At 47.0% G+C, this 21171-nt stretch overlaps 1 protein-coding gene across 2 annotated transcripts in view; it reads left to right on the top strand.

Moving 5' to 3' along the window:
• WDR59 (WD repeat domain 59) overlaps positions 1-21171 on the top strand; it is a 48461-nt gene that overhangs the window by 21596 nt on the left and 5694 nt on the right. Inside the window, exons 13-21 of one of the 2 annotated variants that reach the window (XM_062007711.1) lie at positions 2809-2933; positions 3212-3376; positions 4097-4192; positions 5570-5726; positions 7004-7073; positions 7361-7514; positions 16995-17128; positions 18429-18510; positions 20362-20474. In XM_062007711.1, coding sequence (XP_061863695.1) covers positions 2809-2933; positions 3212-3376; positions 4097-4192; positions 5570-5726; positions 7004-7073; positions 7361-7514; positions 16995-17128; positions 18429-18510; positions 20362-20474 — 1096 coding nt within the window. Of the gene's footprint in view, positions 1-2808; positions 2934-3211; positions 3377-4096; positions 4193-5569; positions 5727-7003; positions 7074-7360; positions 7515-16994; positions 17129-18428; positions 18511-20361; positions 20475-21171 lie in introns of those variants that run through there. The other variant, XM_062007712.1, reaches the window with a different exon arrangement.

Below are 21171 nucleotides of genomic sequence, written 5' to 3'. Positions count from 1 at the left end.
TGATATCATTTAATTAATCATAGGTGTGGATTTCTGACAAAAATAAGGCAATCAGAGTAAGTTCTGGCTCTTAAGGTAGGTTAGTTTAAGCCAAGACAGGAGCCCACACAAGAAGAGGAGGGGTGAATGCATAAGGCACTCTGACACGAGGTGCTTATGTCATATCTAGTACCTAAATGATTCTACTCAGGTCACTGTATGAACTGACCTAACATGGAGATGTTTGCCAGTATCTTCTCCCACTCACCAGAAGCTGTATGGAGAGAGCATAAGAGTGTTTGTTCCTAGATGGATGAGAGGTGGCTGAAGACTTTGGCAAGGCAGAACACAGGAGGGATGGTATCTGTGACTTCTGAGTACCAAATGGGTTGAAAGGCTTTAACAGAAGGCATTGGTTTAGCTTGATGGAAGAGAAGTCACACAAGGAAGGAATGCAAAGGAGGGTTTATGGGATTAAGTCTCTAGCCAGGTTAAAGATTCAGGGTTGATAGTGTTTGAAGAGTGCACGTACCAGAATAGAAGAGGCTGCAGCAGCTGAGAACCATGAGGAACAAGAATTGGATGCTCCCATGCCTCTATGTCAGTTTGGATTTAAATACACCATTCATTTCTGTATTGTAGGAGGGTGCTACAATTGGATCCCTATATGAGGGGCTTACAGGAAAGCAATGTGTTTCTCCCTTTGACTGGCTAGCAAACTGGAGAGAAGGGGAAGAAGTGGTCTAATACCTGTCCTTTGAATAAAGGAGCCAGCTGTGGGGTCCCTTAGGGAAGGCCTCTATTCCTAACTGGAAGTTTCCTGCCTAGCAAATCTCTCTGCTGAGTGAAGTTCCTCTCTGCTACCCTGTCCTACATGGCATCAGAACAAGTTTCTGTAGGTTGTCAGCACCTCTGTCTACATGAGGGCTTTATAATGTGATAGAAATTAATAATATCTGATAAAGTGACAGGCTACCTGTGCTTACCATGAGCAGTACTGTGTGGGGAAGCACAGCCTCTCTTGCTCCAGATGGGAACACCAAGTGTTCTCATTCTGGTTCCCTATCCTCTCTGTTCCCACAGGAGAGAGTTTACTCTTTCACTGTCCCTGATGAGGTCACGTTCTTGCATCCCATGTCGTTTCTGTGGGGGTCTGGCTTTGGTTCAGACTGATAGTTTCCCTGCAGTGGAATGAAAAGGGTTTTTCTGTAGTGGGGTAGATTTTGCTGCAAATACCATGACTGTAGGATTAATGCACAAGCAAGTCCCTAGGTAGGAATTTTGGTTCTTTCTAGCCTAAAAGCTAATGTGGAATGCTGATGTTTCACCCTGGAGGTAGCTGCGTTTCAGCTGCAGACAAAGTGTCCATGTTACATTAGTAAAGCACTTTAGGGGATCTTTGAAGAGAGCAGTGCTCTGCAGTTAAATCAGAAAGCACGCTGGCTGTGTCTTCAGTGTACAGCTCTCCTCACTGGCTGCTGTCTGTAAAGTGTCTTTAGGAATCGAGGCAAGAATGTGGGGTTTTGGGGATTAGAAACTAATTGGAAGGGAATGGGAGGAGAAGACAAAAGGAGAGTACTGGCTATACTGGGAACCTCAGAGATGGCTTTTCAGTAAGCTATGGGGTGTCTTGAGCTAGAAATAATTATCTTGCCTGAGAGCTACTGATCTTCATTTAATCCCTTTTTCAGGTCTTCTTTTGTGAAGCATATCTAGGCACTACAGCAAGATCACAAACAGAAATGAGTTGCTAAGCACCTGACCTATCCAAATGCAGCAACCCACTGGGCAGCAGTAAAACCAGATATATTTGTCCCAGAAGCAAAGTCAGTGACTTTCAGACAGGTGCCTGTAAAAGGATATGTTTTAGTATTTTTTGGCATTTATATTTTTTGCTGGCAATAGTCTGTGCAATGAGGTACTGTGGGTGTGAGAATGACAGATGGAAAAATGGGACTTCCCTTGTGTCCTTGGGACCGTCACCAAAAAATGCATTTCATGGTGTTGGGAAGTGGTGCCACAGTGAAACACCCTTCTGAAGCAGCTCTGCCCTGGTGGGTGTTCATAGCAAGATGTGAGGCAAAAGCCAGGCATGGCCACAGAGACAGTTTTTCTGAAACCCAGTCAAATTTGCTATCTTAACCGTAATTCCTTGTGTCCTGAAGCCCTTGCCTGGCTGTTTAAATGCATTCTGGCCTCTAGGGTTGTTGCCCTCCTGAAAACTGCTGAACAGGATAGCTAGACTCAGTGTTTAGATGAGTCTTTAAAGACTATTAAAGCACTAGAGTGCTTTGCAATGTTAGATGCAAAAGGCTGCTACAAGTGAATTAATTTCTAGGCCCTGTACTAGGGCCAGAAATACCCTCTTCTCTCTCCCAAAGCCTTATTATGCTTTGGAAGCATGCCCTGAAAGCCAGGAGTGCAGTGTGACTCCCAAAGATGAGAGCTCCTCCTGGAGACTGCTTTGGCGGCTCTTTCCTGCTGAACCAAGAGGCTCCAGTTCAGCTGTTTGTGACTCTCAGTGCTTTTAGGGAGGAGAAGGGATCTCAAATGAGTAGAGACAGACCATGTAGGGCTGTACAAAGCTCAAGCAGCTTCTATACCCTTCCTGAGAAACCTGTGAGCAGAGAGGTTTGGGGTGTTTTTTGAGAAGCAAGGCTCAGAAGCTTGCCTCTAAACCTGCTTGTAGGTCTTTGCAAGGTAAAACTCCTTTCTCCTTGTGTCAGAAGAGCAGAGGAAAGCCTCCTGTCGTGGCTGCCCCCTGGCATTGAGTGCTAGAGGTCTGGCCATTCTAACTTCTCTCAACTTGTTCTCCATCTTTCCTGTCAGCCTTAAAAGAAGATTTCCTGAATGATCCTCTGGTGGGAAAGAAAACAGACCAACTGGGACTGCCTCAAACGCTGCAGCAGGAGTTCTCCCTGATCAACGTGCAGATCCGAAATGTCAATGTGGAGGTAGAGACTTGCATTCTGCTGGCTCACGGGGAGGGGATTCCTGGCATTGCCTGGGCTGGCTCGTGGGCACATTCCAGATGCTGGGATATTAGTCTGCCAGTGTGCACTGAGGCTCTCCATGTCTGCCTGGGGTTTCTGTGTCACTGTGTTCTCTGCCCTTGAGAACAGCATGACTTAAGGGGTGTGCAGAGGAATCATCCCCTCAGTGTGAATTTAAGCCACTGTAAGTTGAAAAATCATTGGAGATCTAACTAGAGAGCAATTGCTTTTCCTCACAGATGGATGCAGTGAGTCGTAGCTGTACGGTGTCAGTGCACTGCGGCAACCACCGAGTCAGGATGCTGGTGATGTTCCCTGTCCAGTATCCCAATAATGCCGCACCATCCTTCCAGTTCATCAACCCAACCTCCATCACTGCCTCCATGAAGGCAAAGCTGCTGAAGGTGTGTGAGCAGTATACACTGTCTTTATAAATACACAAATGCTGGGCACTTGATATTACTGACACAGTTAAACATCTGACCTTGCTGAAGACATACACTTTGAAGTGGTACACTGTGGAGCAGTTAGAATGAGGCTTTTATTGGCCTTGCAGCCCAGCATTTGCCTTTCTCCACTGGTTCTTTTTAAAGATGTGTTCTTCACTTCTACTCTGTTCCAATGTGATGTGTATTGCTTGAGGATCCCTAACACCCTTCTCCTCATGCAGTTGCCCTCAACCCCATAACAGTCAAAATGAGTGGCTAAGTGTCCAGCTGCAGAAAGATGTTTCCTCCACAAACTTTTAAAAATGAGGGTACTTTTTACACAGGCCCTGCTAACTCCAGACCAGCTGTTTGATCATGTGGTATAGGAAATCCTATGGCTGATGAAACCCCTTTCCCAGCAACAAGTTGATGAATCAGTTTGGTTTCCTGAAAAAAAAATGTGATCCCGTTTGCCACAGCTGATATGGAACATGTGGGCTACAGTAGCACTGCTCAGAGTGTTCTGGAATGTATATGAAGCCTCACCAGTGGGTCAGTGTGGCCCCAGTAAGTGTTAGGCAATGTCTTTGAGATCTCTGGATCATGGCATCTTAACTACTCTGCAGAGAAAAAAAAAAGATGTGGGGAAAGTGTGGCTGTGACCACGATTCAAACTGCATCTTGTGTGTATTCCAGATACTGAAAGACACTTCTCTGCAGAAAGTGAAGCGGAACCAGAGCTGCCTGGAGCCCTGCCTGCGTCAGCTGGTCTCCTGGCTGGAGTCTGTTGTGGTATGGAGAACTCTGTGGGCTTTCTGCCCTAGTTTTGTTGTCTTCTCCCACATCCCACACTTCTGACTCTGCAGTGAGAGTCCAGCCTCATTAGACATGTAAATAGACCCCTGTGCCTGGCCATTCCATTTGTGTAAGCACTTCTGGATGATGTTGAAGAAAACTGAGCAGATGATTAGATGTGTTTTATTTCTGAAAATGAGGCCCTGAAGGCTTGCTGCTTTGGGGAGCTCTGCAAACTTACTGATAACTCAGTTTAGCAGGAATGATGGGGGGTTGGAGCATCTTAGTGGTGCATGGTAACTTCCCAGCTCTTGAGTGTATCTCAAAGTGCCAGGGAATGGTTATCATCTGTGAGGGAAGATAAGAGGCCTCAGGGAGCTTATGGATTCATTCTTGTCTGAAAGGCAGTGGCAGATGTCTTTACCTCCTCAGTTCTAGTCAGATACTCTGCTAGTCCTGTTCTAGGGTCTTTGGGGTTTTCCCTTTAAAATAAACCTGTTAAAGTTTGTTATTCTTTTTTCCTGAAGCCTTGTGCTGAGGTTTTCTAGGGATGATACTGCAGATAAATCCAAGTCACACTCTGCCCTTAGTTGAGAGATCTGTGATACGTCCTCAGCATGAAAGTGTCAGGTATTAGGTCTGTGTGGGTGAAGTGTACCACAGTGGGTGTTTTTAGCATTCAGGAAAAGATTGGAGACTCTCCAATGTTTTTTATTTAAAGGGCACTTTTTACATGCAAAGGCATAGTTCTGTTTGATTTCAGGAGTGATGTTGTAAGAGTGGGACCTTTCTCCATTGTGTGGAAATCTGATGACTCAGGCCAGGCGCTGCTGCCTTTAAAGAATTCCTTTGAACCTAAGCTGTAACATTCTTTATCTAAATAAATGCAGACTTCTGACAAAATTCCTATGGATAGGCCTGAGATGCCCCAGTATATCACATCACCTACCTTCTTTGCTTCAAGACTCCCAACTTGTCTTTGTGCCCCTCCCAAGTTGTGACATTCCTATTTACAGAGCCTTTATCTCCCTTGCATCACTGAGGTATCAGGGTTAGCTCAGCTCCCTGTGTTGACAGCATATCCAGTCTGAAGGTCACATTTTCTCTGTAGTTTCCCCACTGTTTCACCCCAAGTCAAGCTCTGTATTTCAGCATTGCTGTGCTGGAAGAGATCCCTCTGGCCAAACAGCCAGAGAAGCCCTACCCTCAAAGGTGAATGTGCTTGCACGTGCCTCCATGGCCGGAGCAGTAACTGTGCTCTGTGCTAATCCGCTCTGGCCCAAAGACAAGCACCTTCTGTGAGACTGCTTGGTGCTGTGCTGGCTTTCCTTCCCGTGGCAGCAGGGGTGTGACCTTGGGTAACTTCTGTTTCAGAACCAAGAGGACAGCACGTCCAGCAATCCCTACGCTTTGTCAAACTCCGTAACACCCCCCTTGCCCACGTTCGCCCGGGTCTCCAATGCCTATGGCTCCTACCAAGACTCTAACATCCCGTTTCCACGGACCTCTGGAGCCAGGTTCTGTGGTGCAGGTTAGCCCCCTTGCTGATACCTTACAACAGCTACCTGGGGAATGGTCCTTTGGATATCATGGGGAACACTTGCCTCCGAACAAAATGAGCCTTTGGTCACTGCCATGCATTGAGGGAGAAACAGCTGTGATGGTCAGTTTCTAGGTAATGAGACAGGTTAGCAACTGTATGCAGTTGGTATTGCGTGTGAGATTTTAGGATCTGGAAATTCAGGACTAGTTGAAGAGGTGGCCTTTGGCTGGTGGCGTGCCAGAGGCATCGACAGGCCTTTTATGGAAGACTGGGCTTAGCTGTTTTCCTTGCCTAGTTCCCTCCTGCCAGCATCAAACTGCTGGACGTATCCTGGCTCTCGGTCTTCACAAAATTAGTATGATTTAGGACTGAATTTACCCTTTGCTGAAGCCATATTCTTGTTACTAACCACTCTTTCCTGATTCTACACTCTTTCTCATGTGCAAAATAGCTTTCTCAAGATCATTGGGAAGCTTCTGCTAAATGGGAGATGTCTAGGTTTCTGGAATCATGTCTAGGTTTCCAGGAGAGTGTGCAGTGCAAAGAGCATCCTTAAAAAGCAGGCTAAGATCCAAGAAAGAGTTGAGAAGTTTCACTGAGCTATTTCAGATGCAAACATGCCTCCTCTGGACCTAACCACAACCTGGTTTGAGCATGTTTTGAGAGCTGCTTTTCATACAGGCCTCACCAAATTCCCAGCAAAAGTAAAGCAGAAGAGTATTACATTGAGTAGGCTCAGTGAAACCTGCAGACTCCTGAAACTCTTGCAAGCCTGAATGGCTGAAGACACTCAAGATGCTGTAACAAATAGGGTAAGGCTTGTGAGAGAGTGCTTTGGAGCTGGCTTCAGGTGTCTTGAGTTATCCTTTGAAGAGTTGTATAAGCTGCAGTGGTTTCTCTGCATAGCTAAGCATCACTCACCACTGGAGTATCAAAGTACTCAACAAGTTCTGGTGAAGAGTTGAACAATGAGTGTGTATTTGCTCATTTTCTTTCACTGTCTTTTCTCTAACACCTGTAAGCCAATTGAGTTGGTGCTTTTAAGACAGTCCTCTCAACAAAACACACACTTTAATGGGTTTTCAGGGAGTAAATTCCAGTTGAGAAAATGAGATTGTCTACTTGTAGCTTAAAAGTGCTCAGGGTAGTGGGTAGACACCAGCCTTTTAACTCCATCTTAAACGAGCAGCTTTCCCTGTTGCAAACCACCCCTGGGTAGTCTGCCTCTCCTTACATGATCTTTAATGCCACGTCTGTCTCTTCAGGGTACCTGGTGTACTTCACGAGACCCATGACGATGCACCGTGCTGTGTCCCCTACGGAGCCTACCCCCAGGTGAGTTCCCCTGCCTTGCCTTTATCTGTGCTGGAGCCTACAGTGCCCCGTGTCGCTGTCACGGGCAGCAGAACAGAATACGGGATCCTATGCTGATGCTACTGACCTCTAGCGTTAGCAGTGCCCTGCACACAGAACCCGAGCAGTTCTGTCACTGGCCCTCAGCAAAGGCTCCTCTCAGAACACCTAAAACATTGCTAGCAACTTGGGTTAGAGATGTCAGTGTGAACCTCCAGGGCAGTTTGAGGGGTGTGAAAACTCCTGAAACAGCGTTCTGTGGCTTCCAGGTCCCTGTCAGCTCTGTCAGCGTACCACAGCGGCCTCATCACTCCCATGAAGATCCGCACAGAGACCCCAGGCAACCTGCGGTTGTACAGCGGGAGTCCCACACGCAGTGAGAAGGAGCAGGTCTCCATTAGCTCCTTCTACTACAAAGAGAGGGTAAGTACCAGACCAGAAAGGCTTCCATAGCATTTCAGCTTTTGTGATCTGTATTCCTTTCAGATAGCTGTGAGCATTGCTGGTAACAGAAGCTTCATGTTCCTCTCCAGAAGGCTTCCTTTTACAGGCAGTTCTGCAAAAGTGTCACATGGATTTATCTTCTGTCAGGAATTCCTTTACTGAGCCTCTCTAGCATTTAACCTGCTTATGTTGATATCTCTCTACACTGACCACCACAGCTTCCTTCAGTTCCACACTGTTTTCCTTTGCATTATGTAGGGTTAAAATATCATGTTTAAGAGGTTATAGTTTCCAGATAAGTACACAGAGGCAACTCTGCTTTTCTCTGTAATCCCTAATGTGTGTAACTGCAAAGGGTCGTGGCTCTCTGCAGCTTACTGCCAACCTCTTCTAGATTATGTGTTATATTTGAGTTATTTTGATTAGATGTCTCTTTCAGGGATATGTGCCCATTTGGGCTGTTTAAACAAAACTTAATTCCTACCTGATTCTCTAAAGCTCTTCCAATCCACACACTTCTGGTTTAGGTGTAGGTCTTGTGGTTGTTGCTGTTTACAAGCAAGGCTTTGGGGGAAAGTGGAATTGTTTCCTTCCAGGATATAGTGGGTAAGGAAGGGTAATAAGGTAGTTCTGAAGCAGCTGGGGGCCTGATGTGCCCAGAACAGATGCTGTAGGAGTAATGAGCCATGCAGAAACAAATTCTCTGTGCTTCAGCAGTGGGTAAATTGGCTTGCAAAAACACCGTAAGGTTCCACTGAGAGCCTGAGAATCCAAGGCTTTTGAGCAGTTTGCCCACTGTCCCTGTTAAGGGCCCCCATCTGCTGCAGCAATGGAGAGCTTCCAGCTGCCCAAAGGAAAGCCAAGAGCTGTCTGCAGTCTCCACTGCATTGGAGTTGGGGAACTCCTGTCCTGAAACCAAAGAGAATGTCTGAGCCCTGACCTCTCATCCTTTCTGTGCCCTGAAAGAGGTCTTAATTGTCCTGTAGTCCTCGACGTGACAGCTGACCCCATTGGGACTGTCCTGCTTATGTGATGCGAGTTAGTCATTGCACCTACCAGCCATGGGACAAACCTCTCCCCATTTCAAGCTTTGTCTCCATACAGACCCCAGAAGACTCCAGGTTCCCCATTCTATTGGTTTTTTTTTTTCCCCACACAAATTTCTGATGTGAAGAGAAAATGGCGCTGCCTGGTACAAGCATTACAGCCTGTTCTAGTCTTTGCAGAAGAGTTTATTTAAAGAGCTACCTCTGTCCTCTGCAGCGTGCTTGTCTCTGCCACACAGCTCTCTAAGATGACAGACAAGGCTAAAAATAACATGTGGAAGCAGCTTGGTGCAGTTTCATGTGACCTGTGTCCCCAGCCCTTGTACTGATGGCAGAAGACTTTTGTCAGGGTGGGAGAAAAATGTCAAGAGAGCAAAGGATGTGTGTAACCATGTCTGCTGCAAGCCAAGGAAAATTCCTGTGTTCTCCTTCTCCCTGCCAAGCTAGCTCCTCACATGCTAGGTTGGAAGAAGTGTAAGAGCCCTAGCAGGGAGCTAGCTCAAATGAAGTAGTTGAGGGGGGGAGAAAAACCCCAAACCCAAAAAACTTCATCTCCCCTCAGCAAAGGGCTTCTGATTCTTCAGGAGAGGAAGTCATGGCCTTTGTTAGATCAGTGCTATGTATTTTTACATCATTTCACTGTGAGGATTTGAAAAAGCCTACAGTCTGCTTTGCCCCTTGGTCTGAAGCTGGGATTTTGTAGTTGCATTAAGTAAAAATTGAATTTTTTTTGGTGTTAAACTCTGATCTATAACTTCAGCTTCCAAACAAGAATTTAAATCCCTTGTAACAACCACTGGCATCTACCATTAAGCAAGCAAATGGAATTTAATTTGCCCATTGCTAGACAGGAAATAAGTCATTCCCATAAAGAAATAATGGCAGGGGAGCTGCTGAACACAACAGAGATCTCCTTAGTAAATCAAAATGAAACTAAATCTGGCACTGAGACTTTCTCTGCTTGCTTAAATAAGTGTCTCTCTGTGTGTGTGTATGTATGTATACACACACACCTTTTTCTTATTATTCGCACATGCACTCTCCTCCTTTCTTCCTCCCTCTTTTCTCTCCTCTTTTCTTCTCCCCTCTCCTCTCCTCAAAAAAAACCTCACTGAAGAAGAGTAGAAAGGAGAAGCTGTGTTTGTACTGTGGCAATGCTATCAGTGCTTCAGACCTGGATGTCCCATAAGAAAGGTGCCATGGCTGTGTTTTCCTCCCCTCAGTTAGTGGGCCGCGCCAGTGGGGGCTTGGGGACAGCTCAGCTTTGTCTGGGGGAGAGCTGTACACAGGGGTGGTGACAGCTATGTCCTTAGACTTCCCGTCAGCGAGTTTGACAAGGCTTGGAAAGTGATGCTTCTCAGGACATTCCTCAGGTTTTGCTTGGTGTCCACCTGGTTGCAGACCTCTTAAACTCCCAGCACATGGAAGAAGGGCAGGACTTTGTGGAGAGACTGAGCTTAGTTCTACTTCTCCTTTATACCAAATATCCTTCAACTAACCCTCTTCTCCTGTGAGACCTGAAGGAGAAAAGTGTAGCACAAAGCTACAGTCTTCTCTCTCTTTCTGTGAGGCCCTGCCAGCCTCACCCCTCGGCTCCCTGGCTTGCATAGAGGCTGAGGGCATGGCTGATGGTCCTGACTGCCTGTCAGCTGGAAAGAAATGCAAAATAAATTGCACACAATACAAATAACCCTTCTCATTGTGTTGTCTCTTAAATAACTGTGGCAGAAACTCACTTATTTCAAGTGAGTGCACAAGTTAATGTGCTTTGAGAGGTTCCATTTATTGTTGCCATAATACTGCATTGAGTACTTAATGAAATGTCAGTGAGTTTGCACTGGAAGCCTGCTTTGGAGCTATTCTGCATAGTCAATCAGTGAATTTGATTGCTCACTCAACCTGAATGAGTTCCTCAACCCATAATGACAATATCCACTTGGCCCTGCTAAGTAGCAGAGTCTCTACATCCCTTCTGATATCCTGACATGTGGCTTTTATTGTGTAAAATGAAAGTGAACAGCGACAGCAGGTCCCAGTGAATGAAGTCCTGGATGTTAAAGGGATATGGGGGTAAGCAGGAGTGTTTATTTAGCTTCCTGCAGATTCCTGTGCCATGGCATTGAGCAGCTGTTGCAGCAAAAATGATGCAGTTTGCACTTAGTTGCCTTCCTCTTCAGCCAAGAATGGTGAAACTGGTCAGGACAGGAGTCTGGCACGTGGGGTACCAGGGCTCTGTCCTCTACTCTGCTGTCAATTCATGGTAAGAGCAAGGTCACGTGAAGGAGGTCAGTGCTTCCTGCTGTAATGCAGCTCTATGTGGAAGACTTTATTCAGGTTAATGGGTGCTGAAGCCTCCCCCAGAGGCTGGTGTGGGCACAGACACAGCAGCCTCTGCTGCGCCAGGGCCGCAGGTAACGTGTGTGGGTAAAGTGGGGTCACAGTTTGCAACTGTCTGTTGTGTAACGGAACCATGGGGAACAGTATCTTTTACTCTGCTGCTTCAAGGCACTTTTCGTTTCAGTTTATTTACCTTTGTCTTTAATTTTCTTGGTGTCTTTCTTCCCTTTTCTTGGGTATAACGTTTTCACATACAGATGTCTCCTCGCTCTGCCCGGCGACGTTGGTCCATACAAGCAATTAACGACTTCCCGGTACTGTGCGCTGTGCTAATACTGTCCTTGATATAACCCTGTCTTCTGCCCAAGGGCCCAAGAATAAAATGCCACCTGCCTGCCTTTGAGTAACCTGCACAGAAGTGGGGGACTTGCACTCCACACAGGGCCCAGAGCTTCAGTACAAGTGGATGCATGTGTAAGTGGAGAGGAGCAGACACTAGTTTGCAGGGGACAGATACTGACCTACAACATGTCTGTTTTACTTGGCCCAGCAGTCAGAAAAGGCTGCCAAGGGGTAGTTAGAAGTATAAAGAAAAGGTTAATCTCTAAGAAACAAAGTGCACTGCAGAGGAGCTGAAGGATTATTGTGCATCATCAACCAACTGATGAGGCTACCATTAGAACACCTCATTTCTAAAACAGAGGAGGCCTTACTGGAGAGGGAGGATCACCTAAGAGCTGTGGAACAAACACACTGATTGAGTTGCTGACAATGATCTGTCTTCTCACTAAAGGAGCTGCCTCTTCTCAGTTCACTGCACCATAAAACTCTTTATTTCCTGGAGCAATAAATAGAATTTCTCTCCAATTTGTGATCTCCTCCCAGCCCTTGGAATCACACCACCCTGTGTTCGGTCTGAGTGGTTGCACTTGCAGGTACTTCCCTTTTCCTGGCACCTGCCGCTCAGAGACTACTTTGACAGTCCTTTTCTGTCAGTCAGGTCCACGTGTCCCTTGAACATCATTCATGTGAACATCTCAATGATATCAGCAGTGCTCAAGCTGTGCTGTAAATCTGGGCAATTACTATCTCATCACTCATCTGCCAAGCACAGGCAAAGCTTAGGAAACTCCATTTCAATTTAAAGATGATCTCCTTAAGTCCCTTTTCCTTAATGTCTGTGTGAACAGCTGTTTTTTTCACAGCTACTGTCTTTTGTGCTGTCTCTTCATAAGACAGCAGGGAATAAAATAGAGTCCTGTAACACCTAATTTAACTGGGTGTAATAGGATCAAGCCTTCCTCATTACAACGTCTCTAAGACTATACTAGCAAATATTAGGTGAAAGAGACCAGAAGTAATTTACTTGACTCTCTTAAGGCTTTTTGCAAAGAGCTAATAAATGTGAGCAGTGAAGGCAAGAAATGAAGTTCTCTCTTGGATCAGGAACAGATGGAAAGAAAGGAAACCAAGCAAGGAACTTGCCAGCTTGTGGTGTGTTAGATCTGCGTGCACAAAGGGCCATGGTTTAGTTCCCTTACGCATGGCTTGGGAGGAAGAGTAAGTCATGATGTGATAAAGTTCTAATGTTGTGCAACATAGATTTAAAACTGATCCATGGATTAGTGCAAGCCTCAAAGGACTAATTCTATGTGTGAGTAACCTTTGGAAGAGGCTGATCACTCCCTCTAAAGTGGGCGGTAGCACCCAAAGTGAAGACACAGGTATGCACAAAGAGAGGTGGTTTGTTTTAGTGCAGAGCAGATGCCTGCCTTCTGGGGGCAGAGCTCAGCCTTCCTCAAGCTGCACAGAGAAGCCAGAGCTTAGCATGTCTAGAAGGAATAATTCTTCCTCCTCTCTAGGTAATGACTAACATCCACTTCAGAAATGCCTATGCTTCAGGGCAGGTGCCAGCTATTAATTGATGGAAGCTAAAGACGTATTCTTGCTGTGGGGCCCTTGATTTGAAGGCACCTCAGAGTTTATTAGTCCCTTTGTGGAAGGTGCCTGGTACTGTGGGAGATGCTGGAAATAGGAAATGTGGATTATTTGAAAAGCAGAGACACAGGACCTGCAGGGGGGAGTTACTCTGTAGGCAGTAGTTAGAATAAAGGAAATGAAAAATGGTATCAGAAGCAGCTTGAACATGATGTTGAGCAGGTTTAACTCATCTGTTCACAACAACCTTTCCCTTTGCACTATTAACACCAGCTTATACCACAAACCCTGACATCTTGCTCATGAGAAACAGGCACGTTCCACTTCACCGTGCTGCTTGCAGCACTGGCTGCCTCAGCAGGAGCCAGACACACACACCCAACTGGTCAGCATCCTTTCCAAGCAGGCAGGCAGCATTTCCTAACTACTGCTGCTGAGTATGCAGTGATGATGGTGGTTGCTACGAAGCAGTTGGTGGCTTATTCTTGGGCTATCTGTTTCTACATGTAACCCATTTTACTGCCATTGTTGTCACCTCAGATTGCAGCAAATGACAGCCTGAGGTATGGTAGTGCAGGTGCAGGCTGGCTTGTCTAGTCATTATTCAGTGCTGTTCCCTGCTGTCACCTTCAACCCCATGATTGTCATAAATGCTCTGGTTTCTTTCCTTCTGGTGCTCTGAGGAACTGATGAGTCTTAATTTACTGTCACTGTAGCTGTTTTCTTTCTTTTCTTTCTCTCTTTAAGCAGCTGGGTAGATGCAGTTCTCCCTGGCATGGACTCTAGGCTGCAGAAAGAGCTAGAAGTGTGCAGGGCAGTGCAGAAGACCTGTGTCTCTGTCCTTCAGCTGTCAGTCATTAGCTTGGTGCATGCACGTTGATTTCTGCTTCAACTCCATTATGTTCCCTGCTCTTCCTCGTCACCTGTGCCCCTAGGAAAAAACACATGTTCTGTTCTATCCTAATGCCCATGAGCCTCAGAGACACTTTTTGATGACACCACAGTGGGAGTTTCTCCTGGGAGAAAAGGTGAAACAGAAGGGAGAAAGGAACCTTGTGGTGGGCCTTGGCCAGACAGACCCAAGCACGAGCTCTCCTTGCCTCTGGTAATCCAGTACTGCCTGGGGGAGAGCTAGTAGTTAGTGCCAGCAATGACTTGGCTCAAAGCAGAGCTTCTGCTGGTGGTGATGAGCTTTACCTCATCTGTGATGGTTCCCCTACTTCTGATGGTAGTTTTTTTCTAACACTTATTTACTGTAGCTGAGGCAAACCTGAACTACAGAACACCCAGATGTTTTTAAGGGTGGCTCTACATGTGGCTTTATGATTTTCTTCTGTCACAGCTCGAGGAGCAGGAAGGAGTTGTCATGGAAGTGTAGTACTAGCAGGGCATACAGCCACTGACTGACTACTTCAAGTGCTGCACCAGTCAAGAATTAGGGCTTCCCTTTTTGCCAGTAAATAGGCAGCACTAAGAGGAAGATAGGAGAATCATTCTGTTGTGAGTCCCAAGTTTTCACGGGGTCCCAGTACATTTAGTGTCTCCATTTGTCTGGTGATTTGCTATCAGCGAGCAGTGGAAGCCATCTGTGGGATCTCTTCTCCATTCTCATCCTCATTTGTTGCCATTCTCTTCCAAAAAAAATGACCTGTGGAGAGTGATACACGTTGTCCATGTTTGTAGTCTTTGAAATACCTGTTGGGAGGCTCCTTCAGCCCACTCTTGCAGAGGGCAGGAGCAGGTTCAATCCATTCCAAATGACAGAGGGGCAGAGAAGCTGCAAGTCCTGAGGGCAGCTGGTTTACAGATGGTCAGGAGGTGGCAAGTTGCTCTCCAAGTTACCTGCCGAGCTCTAGAAGCTCTTGGTGGTAGACCTACAGAATGTGGTTCTGCATCTGCAAGCCTAGGTTTGAATAGCTGCTAAGACCCAGCACAAATAGCAGCTTTTGTTGTGGAAAGCCTGGTAGCCCTTTCAGGACAGTGCAAGCACTCTTGCCCTGATGACACATCATTGTGCTGGGGCTCCCCAGCTTTGCTCAAGTATTGGTTTTGGCAGCATCAGCAGCTCCTCACTGCTGGACCCAGTGTTTGCCTACCCTGACAAGGGATGATGAGGTGCAGGTGCCACTCTTATTTGGGAAGCTTGTTGTAATACAACAACTATATTTCATCAGGGATATAGTCTGCCCACCAGCAAGAGAGCCAGAGCTGATCCAGACAGTGTCCTGATGAGGAACTGATGGGCTGAAGAGAGCTTTGTTTCCCACCTGACCACGTTCTAGCCACCTTCCACTGCATAGTGCTTCTTGGCTTCAGAGTGATGTAGCAGATAAATACTGCAGGCAAATTCTATTTGGATCAATGAGGACCTGAGGGGACATGGCAGAGAACAGAATGGAGCCCTAGTCAGACAAACTTTCCCATAACACTGACTGCTGACAGCCCTGTTTCCACCAGAGTTTGGCACCTCTGAGTAGTGGGTAGGATGCACACTCTGGTCTGCCTTAGCCTGGGGAGTGATGGAAGATCAGGGCAACTGGTGATGCTCTGTCACATGGGCATCCTTGGAAAAAATCCCCTCCTTCAAGTCTGAAACACCTTCTTCACTTTGTGTCAAGCCCATTATCTAGAGTGACTTCAGGGCCAGACCTTCTTTGCTTCCTGTGGCATGTGCCAGCAGTATGCTCCATGTGGCAAGGGCTCCTCAGCACATTGACCTAAGCCTGGGCTGGGCAGGCAGTGAAGAAGGAATTAATTTCTTGCAGTTTTTAGGGTGGTTTTTAAAGGGCATTTTGTTTCTGCAGTAAGCCTGCCCAGGTTCTCACAGGGCTGTGTGATCAGGGGCCAGGGCAGTTTGGCGCCCAGCCATTCCAGAGCTGCCCTGACACCCACAGTAGAGGTGTCCTTGCTCACAGGTCTGAGTCCTGCCCTGCCCTGCCCATAGCCCATCCTGCTCTTTAGGAGCCCTGATGTGCTGGAGGGGGAGCTCTGCCAGCCCTGCAGAGCCAGCAGTTCAGGGCTGCTCTGCTTTGGAAGCTTTGGCTGTAGGAAGCTTCACCTGAGAAGACTCTCCATAACCCAGCCTGACTGGGAGATCCCTCTGCACAGGAGCGTTGTCTCCCTGTGTCAGTGAGGGAACAGGCTGTAGGGCAGCAGCATTGCAAAGCAGCCTTTGCTGCAATTGGGAACCCTGCAGAGCAGCCAGTGCTTCCCTTGGTAGAGCTCCAGTGCTTCCCTTGGTAGAGCTCCAGTGCTTTCTGCCTGTCGTGCTGCTTCTCATCCCTCCTCCTGCTCACCCTCCTAGAGCGAGGAGCTGGAAGAGGCCAGGATACCAGCCAAATACTCTGTGGTGTTTCCCACAGCCACAGTAGCTGTGCACAGCTGGGCCTTCAGATGGCCTCTGTGTCTGTTACAGGGAGTATTTGGGAGTTTTGGCTTCTTGGTTTTGTTCCCTTGTGTTGGTTCCTCGCCTTTCTCCTCCCTCACCACCTTCTGTTCTGAGCCAGATGTAAGTAGCTGTGAGCATGGTAGCTAAAGACCCTTGCAAGGAAAACTTGGGCCCTGCTCTATCATCTGCCAGTTGTTTGTTTGAAGCTGTTGATAAAGCAGGAAGTGGGAGCCCTGTCCTGATGCTGAACAGGGATGTGCTCAAATGCTGAAAGGAGGCACCAAAAGAGATTGTCTGGAGCTGTCAGCTTGCCCTCGAGCGAAGGGCAAGCAGAAGCTGCCTCCCCCATGTCTCTGTGCTGCTGTTGGCTGCAGCCAGCAGTGGTCTGTGTACAGGGGCTTCCCAGACCAGATCTCCAATGAAATGATAATTGAAGCATCCTCCTGCCAAGCCTGCCTAGGTTTGCTGGCATCCCAGTGCTGATTTATTCTCTTATTGGCTTTCACAGGGTAACTCACAAAATACCTTTTGAGTGAGTTTGACCTTGAGCTCTCTGCCTTGACCTGCTTTTCACTTCCTACAGATGGAGGTGTTTGTTCTCCTGGGCATGTCATGGGTGTTTTCCATGGTAACCTTCTGAAAGGCAGGTTTGGGTGCTGCTTGCATTATTCCTGACCCCTGTGTTTTGTTCCCTGGCCCAAGAAACCTCTTGTCCTCCTCCCCAGTAACACGTTGTCACTTGTCCTGCAGAAGTCAAGGAGGTGGAAAAGCAAACGAGAAGGGACGGATGCCAACAACAGACCTATCAAAGCTGCTGGGAAAGTTATTATCCAAGATGTTTCCTGCTTGCTGCCTGTCCACAAGCTGCTGGGAGAGCTCTACATGTGAGTACAGGCTGTCATCCTTTCCCAAAGGAAAGCAGCCATCTCTGGCATAGCTGGGCTTTAATCCTGACCTTAGTCAGCACTGATCTTTGAATGTTTCTTTACTTTCCTCCTCTGGTCTTGCCTTGCTGCTCCTTCATGGGATCTGCCTGTGTGAGGGGACCCTTCTCCCATACATGTGAAAAGTGCAAGGGAAGAGATTTGTGATGGGGTGTTGTAATACAGAGTCTGAAGCAGTGCTGCAACATCTTCACTGCAGATCTTACAGGTTCACAGTTTTGTCACAGAGACAAATAATCAGTACAAGTTGTGTTTCAAATCATAGAATCATCTCACACTTAAGCCCACACTGAAATGCACAGGCTTAGGACAAATAGATGCACGTTCTTGTGCTATAACACTGTTGTTAGCTCATAAGGCTCTTTAATTTCAGTAGCATTTGGAATGCCCCATTCACTTGGAGACTTGATTGTACATGCCAGTGTCTGTACAGCAGGGTGTGCTGCTTTTTAATGGAAAGGATGGGAAAGTTCTGTGGTTCTGTTGAAAAAAAAACCCAAAGCAACAAACAAGAGGCTTCGTTATCCAAACTAATTCACATGGTTACAACATCTCTGCTCCTGAGTTGTTTTTATTTCCTTAGCTTTAGTAATACTGTCTGTTCCTTCACAGAATTCCTAGTCCATGGGCATTCAGGGAAGAATCAGGCTTCCCTCCTTAAAGAAAGTGGGGGACAAGACAGAAAAAAACATCTTCCTTCTCTCTTTCCTTTGTTACTGAAAAGAATGTTCTTTAAAAATACCTGTTGGACCATGATTCTCTGGATATCTCATGTGTAAACAGCCTGACCCTTTTCCATTTGCTGCAAGATCTTAATCAGTACAGGTGTGAAGTAGGAGGTTTCTGATACTAAGCAGGAAAGCCCACGTGGGTTCCCTCAGCCCACACTCCCCCGTGGGGCCCTGGTCCTGCTGGGGCAGAGGCTGGAGACCAGGCTGAGTAAGGACAGGACCTGGGAACGTGGAACTGATAGCCTCAGCTTCTAGGAGATGCTTCTTAAGATGAGTTCCAGTTTGTTTGGAGCTGGATTTGATGTGCAGTGTGTTAGGGAAGATGAATAGCAGGAGAAGGGTGGCAGTAGTCCCAGAATAAAAGAGAAGGGAAGGATGGGCTCCTGGCAGGCTCGTGTTGAACTGCAAGTTCTAGGCTGCTCACTGCTGCCAATACCACTTGCCCCTCATCCCTCCCCACCTTCATAGGAAAGTACCAAGCAGAGCTGACCTGTCTCCTCTCTTTGTAGACTGAATGTGAATAACATCCAGGAAACCTGCCAGAAGAACGCTGCCTCAGCCTTGGCTGTGGGACGGAGGGATCTCGTGCAGGTATGATGATGAGTCAAACCTCCTCCTCAGCATGCTGTGCTACCCTCAGACAGCTCCTGCTGTCACCTTGCTACCCAGACAACCAAACCTGGGTTTGGCAGGTTTTTCCAGGGAGTCTCTGGTGAACTGAGGCCCATGGAACAGCCACAGAAGTGGTCTTTCTCTCGCTGACTCCTGGCATGGAGAGATCCCTTCCCAGGCCTGCAAGCAGGTGGAGTTATGCCCTTTGCCAAACAGTGGAGTGTGTTTGTCAATGAATTTATGTAGACAAAGCAAGGAGTACATGCTTCCTTTTGAGTCAGCAAAAGGAGTAACTGTGCCTATGGTTGCCTAGCTGCTGTCAGCGTTTTGGTCAGTGATTTTTCTTCATACTTGAGTAATTGTTGCCTATGTTTGGTATTCATCTGCACTGGCATTGTGTGCTAACCCAGCCACCTTCCCCCAAGAGAGTCTGAGCCCAGCTCCAGAACAAGGCTACCTGCTTGCCTTCAGCTAATAATAGGAGGAAAGTGGGTACTGTGGCCCATAGTTTTCCATGCAGAATATTTGACAGGACACAGGAGTGTGGCACAGGGGTGGGAGCTGGCACTGCCAGGGGACCTGGGCACCTCCCTCAGCATTTGGCCCTTCATAGGCCTGGGCAGGGAACTTTCATAGGCTTGCCCGATGGAAACAGAAGCAAACTCCAGCTGTTGTCTTGATTCTTGGTGGGTCCTGCTAGACCACGAGAGAGAATGCAAGTGCAGTTTGCCTTTGTCTGTGCATCACCTTGCTGCCTGGCTTGCCCCTATTGGACCAAAGCTTGAGTGGAATAACTACAGCAAGATTACTCTGTTTCTTGCTTGTTTTGTCCTGTCCTGTGTAACTCCAGCCTGAGTTGCAGCTTCCCTTGTTCCTAAGCTGGAGTCACAGGTTACATGTAGGATGTGCTCTACAGCAGGGTAGGAAGTGGAGTCTTTCCCATTTCCTTTCTGTGCTGTCTTGTACTGAGCCCTGCCCTTATTTCAATTTCTTTCTCTCTAGTTTTAGTGAGCAGCTGTGGAGCTGCTGTTCTGGGCTGTTCTTTGTTCTTGAAGCACTTGTTTTTTCTTTACTTTTCCATGTCATCAACTCTCTGACTCCTGCTGTCTTTCCACTACCACACTTCTGTTTCTTTCTTCTCTTTTTTCATGCCAAAGTAGGAGTTTTGGTTTTGCCTGGGATATTCTAATTGCCCAGAACAGAAAAAAAACAAGCCTAGATAGAGACTGAAAAGATGGAGCTGTTTTCAGTGTAGAAGATGACAAAAGGAGGAGAAATTTCATGTGAAATAGTTAAATGGTTGGAGTGGAAATGGCAAACTACTCCTGTCTGCACTGGGCTGTGCTGGGAGAGCAGAGGTGTTCAGTACCACCAATCAAAAGATAACTTATGCAAGTAATGATTCACCAGGAGACTTTCTGCCACCAGATATCTCCGAACCAAGAACCAACATCAAATTTAAACCTGTTGGAGGTTAATTAATTAATATAATGATATGTTTAGATATCTATAATTATGTAATTAGTATCATTTTAGAGATTGTGTCATTAATAGAAATTGCACTCACAGATCTGTTAAGACTACAGACTGTTCTTTTTCAAAGTTTAACCCAAAGTCAAAGCAAGTGGGACAGGGAAAGCTTCAGGTTTGTTTTAGTTACTCTATATTATCTGTGACATGGAAGCTGAAACTGCTCACTGCTACCAGGGAAGAAAAATATAAGACAAGCTCCATTATTACCTGCCTGTGAGTGAACATGTGCACACCTGTGCCCTGGGAATGTGGGGATTTCTAATTGTAGCTTTGATGCTTTTCCTTCCTGTCTGCCAGGTTTGGTCACTGGCCATGGTAGCCACTGATCTCTGTCTTGGACCAAAGTCTGACCCAGATTTGGAGATACCTTGGGCACAACATCCGTTTGGACGTCAATTACTGGAGTCCTTGTAGGTATCTGAATGCTGGGGAGAGGTTGGGGAGTGGTGGCTGAAGCAGAGCCCTCCATAACTATGTACATTGTAAGGCGTAATTTCAGATTTGGAGTAGCAGGTTGTTTCCCCTCTCAAGCTTGCCGCTTCAGGTGCATTCACGAGGTGCAAGAGGCAGTGTTTGGCCTCCCAGGTGTTCCCTGGATAACACTGTGCAGCAGGTGAGGTGCAGCAGAAGGAGCTCTGCCTTCCAGCATGTCCACGACACCCAGCTAGGAGATTTTGTGTTTCTGCTCCCCACCTCCTAAATGAACGTGTGGGTGCAGCTCCAGACACACCATTGCCATAGTGCATTCCTGGGAAATCATTCCACTGCGCTCAAAGCTGTGTGTTAGCTGCAACTGTCCTCCTGGCAGTGAATGTGTTCAGGAGGGGACATCATTAGCAATTGAGAGTACGTGTTGACATACCCTGTGTGGAGGCCCAGGAGCAGCGTGGTGTGTTTTCTCACACTGCCCCAGCTCTTTCCTGCTGCGTGGCAGTGATGGGAAGGGAGGAGAGGTAAATTCTTCATGGCACCGAGTCTTCAGAGCAACCCCGAAACCTAACAGCAATACAGAAAACCTGTGGTGGAGTTTTACCTTGTGATTGAGGTGAGATGCTTACATGTAGAGGGGTTTGTCAAAAAGACAATGTGTCTAGGGGTGGGTCTAGG

Source organism: Colius striatus, chromosome 14, assembly GCF_028858725.1.
Source record: "Colius striatus isolate bColStr4 chromosome 14, bColStr4.1.hap1, whole genome shotgun sequence".
NCBI lineage: Eukaryota > Metazoa > Chordata > Aves > Coliiformes > Coliidae > Colius > Colius striatus.
Note: the sequence above shows the minus strand (reverse complement) of the source record. Positions and strands in the feature narration are given on the sequence as shown.